The 5,240-nt window shown below is 45.1% G+C and overlaps 1 protein-coding gene across 1 annotated transcript in view; it reads left to right on the top strand.

Moving 5' to 3' along the window:
- Positions 1 to 381: 381 nt before the first annotated feature.
- T265_15348 (hypothetical protein) overlaps positions 382 to 5,240 on the top strand; it is a gene marked incomplete at both ends in the record, with an annotated part of 47,337 nt that continues 42,478 nt past the window's right edge. Inside the window, 6 exons of the mRNA XM_009177692.1 lie at positions 382 to 1,083; positions 3,048 to 3,162; positions 3,213 to 3,281; positions 3,331 to 3,377; positions 3,460 to 3,535; positions 3,596 to 3,732. Of these exons, the coding sequence (XP_009175956.1) occupies positions 382 to 1,083; positions 3,048 to 3,162; positions 3,213 to 3,281; positions 3,331 to 3,377; positions 3,460 to 3,535; positions 3,596 to 3,732 (1,146 nt within the window). The remainder of the gene's footprint in view (positions 1,084 to 3,047; positions 3,163 to 3,212; positions 3,282 to 3,330; positions 3,378 to 3,459; positions 3,536 to 3,595; positions 3,733 to 5,240) is intronic.

Below are 5,240 nucleotides of genomic sequence, written 5' to 3'. Positions count from 1 at the left end.
GTCTGTCTGCCCACGATGTCTGATGATCCCAGTGCAATGGCTCATGGTATCTATTGTGTGGGAGTTGTGCTTAGCCTTAGGGTTGAAAGCGATTAAGCGGACCGGACTGCGGATAGCAGTAACCTTTGCACGGTCAGATTGATTATCTCAATGGAGAATAATGATTCTTGGTGTGATAAATGTTGTTCGCTTCGTCGGCTCCGCTCCAATGGACGATAGTTCTGACGTAGAGAGTGAGAGAGATTGTTACATGGCTGCTTCGGTCAGCAAGAGTAGCGGATATCGTGTCTCTAGCAGGTGATGTAAGGAGGCTTGATTCGGAGTTGACGCTCACCACAAAAATGATGGGTAGCGAATTCCTCAGCTACACGTTGAATAGCATTTGTTCCTAACCAGCACAAATACTCACACCCTGTGACTTGGAGACCGCCAACTGCCAATCAGCCATGGACCCGGTTGGACCGTGTGACAATCGCCCACCGGTGGACAGCCTTCATACAAGCTTTATCGTCAGTTTTGGAATACACCGCTCGACCACGCAATTGTAAAGGAGTGCGTATCTGTTCGCTTCTCCCTTTGAACACGCTAGTTGATTTAAACCCTATTGAAAGCCCTCCTGGAACTCCTCCTGGAAATTGTCTGTGTGGATCGGCACTATCATGCTTCCAGAGTTCGACGGTCACAATGTTAGTAACGGTGGTTTGGATGACAGCTGGAGAACGGCGAAAAAGGCGACGATCACAGCCCCTAAAGCCATCTGCCCGAGGACACTTACACACCCGAATGTACACTGTATCTCCAGTATCTCTGATTGAAGTCAGGGAACCAATACCATTAACAGACGGCAATGATGGTGCATGTGCTAATAATGAGGGGTCTACGGTTAACAGAGAGTACTGGTGGATTACAGGGACCGAGGGACTGGAGAAGGTCTTTGTCATGGGGAACAGTCACATCCCATTGCAGCTGATCGGATCAACTAGTCGGAGAATGATTGATTTCAGTGAGACAATCTCCGAAACGCATGGTTTTCCAGCTCATTCGCAGAAACTTTGTTCTGAACTGGGGGCTGAACAATTTGAAGTAAATTTCAGATGGCCTGCACCAACTCAACTTTTCGAAGGACCAAATGAAACTGAGTGGAAACTCTATACCAGTCCACCATCATCGACAGTAGTCCAACGTGCGATTTTATTGCTTCAGCGCAACAAAGCAGCTGGTTCCGATGGTTGAGTTCCTGCACACTTCAGAGAAGATGGAGAGTCCGCCGTGGTTGTTCTAATAGTTTTACTCCAAAACATTTGCAATGAGGAAAGAACACTGGTGGATTGAAGCCCCTTGACGGTGATTCGTATTTTCAAAAAAGGTGCAGAAACATGGGGACATCAGTCTAGTGGCCGTAATTTCCAAGTTTCTCACTGGTATTATCCTACACAGGTTGACCCATCATCGGTTTATTGGAATTCACGACAATTCAACTGAGTTTCGCTGGGGTTGTATCGGCCGTATCTTTACTTTGTGGCAAGCACTGAAGCTGCACGTTTTCTTCGGATGATCGACAACGGCTGCATTTTCTGCATCTCAGATCTCCTTTTGACCCCATGGAGTCCATAGCTGTGCCTGGTGCTGGAAGATATCCCTTGTAAATTCTTGTATTTTACGCTCCTTGCAGTGAACGTTTACGTCTTTACGGTAAAGCCTCTCACAGCGAGTTTGCTAACGGACATTGAGTATGCCTACGTCATTGCACTTCTAGGGCTTATTCTTCAAAAATGCAATCCATTTTAAATGACCTGAATAAGACTGGTGAATAGTTTCATATGCGCTCCACACGCAGTATAAAAACCACTGCGAGATTCGATCCACCAACTCAACCTTTGGAAGGACCAACTGAAACTGAGTGGAAACTCTATACGTTAGGAGGACTCCCTATAAACGAACAAATCCATTTAACTAACGATTTGTCTTGTAAACTAAAACCTTGTTCCTACATTTTAGCCTCTCACTGACATCCTGTTGGACTGTTATCTCTTTATATTCTGGTTCAGTTGAATCCCAAACCACCGAAAGATCCACTAGTTTGCAGTATGACTTCCTCGAAGGTGTTTGTTTTCTCCATTTCCGGTGATCTAACGTGTTTGACTGGTATAACATCAAAGAGGACACAACACTATATCAGTCCACCATTATCGACAGTGGTCCAACGTGCGATTTTACTGTTCCAGAGCAACAAAGAACTTGGTTCAAGTGGTTAGCATCCTGCACACTTCAGAGGAAGTGGAGAGTTCACCATGGCTGTTCTGACAGTCTTACTTCAAAGCATTTGCAGTGGGGAAAAACACTGGTGGATTAAAGCCTCTTAACGGTGATTCGTACTTTCAAAAAGGTTGCAGAAACATTGCGACAGTCTAGTGGCCATAATTTCCAAGTTTCTCACTGGTATTATCCTACACCGGTTGGCCCATTATCAGTACATTAGAATTCACGATAATCCAACTGATTTTCGCCGGGGTTTAGTCGTCGTAGGCAACAGTTAATTATCTAGTGTCGATTGGCGGAACCGTTTAGGGTGAAATTCACCAGGTAGAATTTCTGTCCTGTTTGAGTTGACGGTAGCTTCGCGGTTCGATTGCGAAGCTACTGAATGGAAAGTTCGTTGTTTGGTTTCGCCTCTGGCCTTTCGATTATTCCTGTCTAGCCAAAATCTCTGCCCTCGGGTTTCGGGACATCTGTACACTGAACTGATACTGCAGCTAGATAGCTGTTACCTATAAATAAAGGCATTCATGCCACATTTTTCCGTATCTTGTTGCAACTTACTTCGCGATATTTTCACTCCAATTTCAGTCCACCGCCAGATCAGTGAATTGGATTTTGTTCATGGGCACTGGTTTTCTCTGGACACGATGCTCCAGTACAATTGTTCATCCTGAGTTTTTCTAACTTGGGACTAGATACTCTGAAGGTAAATTGTATGTGACAAGTTACTAATTGAGTCCTGCTTTTCACTTTTAATTTCCGTCCGTGACCTGGTTCACCTAACCCAGTTCATCATCCTTTGTGTAGCAATGTGTGCAGAATCTGGTTTCCGAAAGTCCGGAAGTCCACGGGCATCCACCGAAGTTACCTCTTTGCAACAAAACAAGCTACAAAATAAGGAAGGTGAGCGGAATGCATTGAATTAACTAACTGGGAATGCGCAATTTCTTCAGCGCTCGAAAAAGGCCTTCGATCTAGACGTTCAATCAAGGAGTTGGTCAATCAAGGCATCTTGCTTAGTCGTAAGTAAATAATTTCCTACTTCCCTTCACCGACTACATACTTTTCCAGCATCTATATCACATCCTGACAAAGTTCGTCAGTTGCAGCGAGCCAAGGTCGGTTACCGTCTTTCATAGTTTAGCTTAACCAATTCACTCGATTTCCTTTCCTTACAAATACTCTTTTTTAACCCTTCAGACGAGTGACCTCCTGAAACACAAAATTGAGAAGAGACCGGACAGACAACAGTTAATTAATCGTCGGATTATTAGAGGTTTGTTTGTCTTGCTGGAATTAATTCAGCCATAACTTCCCTTTCCTATGCTGTATGCAGACGACAAACCAGGCACCTCACCCTATATATTAGAACAATGCCATAATCTGGAAAAGTACCAACTGAAAACAGCATTAAATTCGAAACTAACAACCAGGCCTGGGACTTTGGAATTGGTCGAAAAGGGCGTGCTTCAGGTGGGTTGATGACCGACTTTATCGAATCGTTCAGTATGTACTGGGCGCCTCTTACCATCAGTTTTTCTGCTTCGACATGAGCCTTGAGTTTTTGTTGTTGCATTCACTTTGGTTATTCGGATGACTTATTATTGGAGTATGTAAAGACCGTTGCGCTAACTCTGAATGCACTTTTGTGGAACCTCCAAAAACATACATTTTGCTTCTGATGTGCTAGGATTCCATAATTTGCCGGTAGCAGAGAGAGGGCATCGTTACAACGTCAGTCGTTTGCTCTGCGAACTAGTGGTTCGGACAAAACAAACTTTACAGAATCCGTCGAGTCGGAATCAAGCACATCTTATAATCCAATCTAAAATCACGAGGGTCAATTTGGCAAGTGATTGTTTTTTGTTCCGTTCATTTGGACGGAACAGGTTTATGTTAGTTTCACCCTCCCCACTAGTATTGCAATGGTTCCACCTTAGGGAGAGTCTCTAATAGAAATTCCCTACCCTTTAAATTGATTTTCGTTAGTGTCATTTTTTGGTTGCTGGTCGAGTGACAGGCGATCTGTTCAAAGAGCTTGGCAATTAGCTTGCGCATATTTCATCACTAATCGATGAAATACCACGATTAGGTGCGCCGCTGGGTGATTTGCCACTGAATCTCATTTAGAGTGAACACCACACAATAGACTGCTCAGTCTGAGTATATAGTGCTTAATGTCGCTGCTTTTGGCTGCCATATTATCTGATAAAAGACCGATTCCGAACAAGTAGACCATGATAACCATTTTGATGTGCGCCACAAGCCTGCGATAAGCTTCACTCGACATTGAGCCTTGATAAAAAGGACGTCGATATTCGGTTTACAGAGTCTCTTCCAAATGCTATACCATCAGATGTGAACACATACTGGGACGAGAATGCCACCTATTTGCATAGTGCTGGGAATTTTGCCTGTGGCACGACCCAACCAGGCTCACTCAAACACTGGATATCAGACCGAACGGTGGCACTACTTAAATCTCGAAGAAATATCCCAGCCGGTTCCTAACATAACCCGGTGCGAACAGCTATCAGACGTCAAGTGAAAGAGTGAGCTTGCGATCCGACCGTGAAGTATGGTGGACACAGAAAGCCGAAGAAATGGAAGAGGCCCAGAAAGCCGGTAATGCCCGGAGATTATTTTAGTTGATCCGTGCGACCGGTCCCCGGAAACCACCTGTAAGTGAAAACATCTGTAAGTGACCATCTGGAACAAAGAATAACGCCTCGACCGTTGGGCTGAATACTTTGAACACCAAATGTCTTGGCCACCAGCCGGCACTCATTTGCAGCCCACAGGTGAAGTAGAACCCTGGACGGTGAACGTGGAACCACCTACGGCCTCGGAGGTTTACGACTGCATATGTTCTCTCAAGCGCCACCGAGCTCCCGGTCCGGATGACCTTCCACCTGCACTGTTCAAAGACGGGGGTGAAGTCCTCAGTCAGCGCCTGTCCGACCTGTTTGCTTGCATTTGGG

The sequence above is a fragment of the Opisthorchis viverrini genome, assembly GCF_000715545.1.
Source record: "Opisthorchis viverrini unplaced genomic scaffold opera_v5_447, whole genome shotgun sequence".
In the NCBI taxonomy this organism is placed as follows: Eukaryota; Metazoa; Platyhelminthes; class Trematoda; order Opisthorchiida; family Opisthorchiidae; genus Opisthorchis; species Opisthorchis viverrini.
The sequence above is the reverse complement of the archived record's forward strand: the minus strand, read 5'-3'. Positions and strand labels throughout refer to the sequence as shown.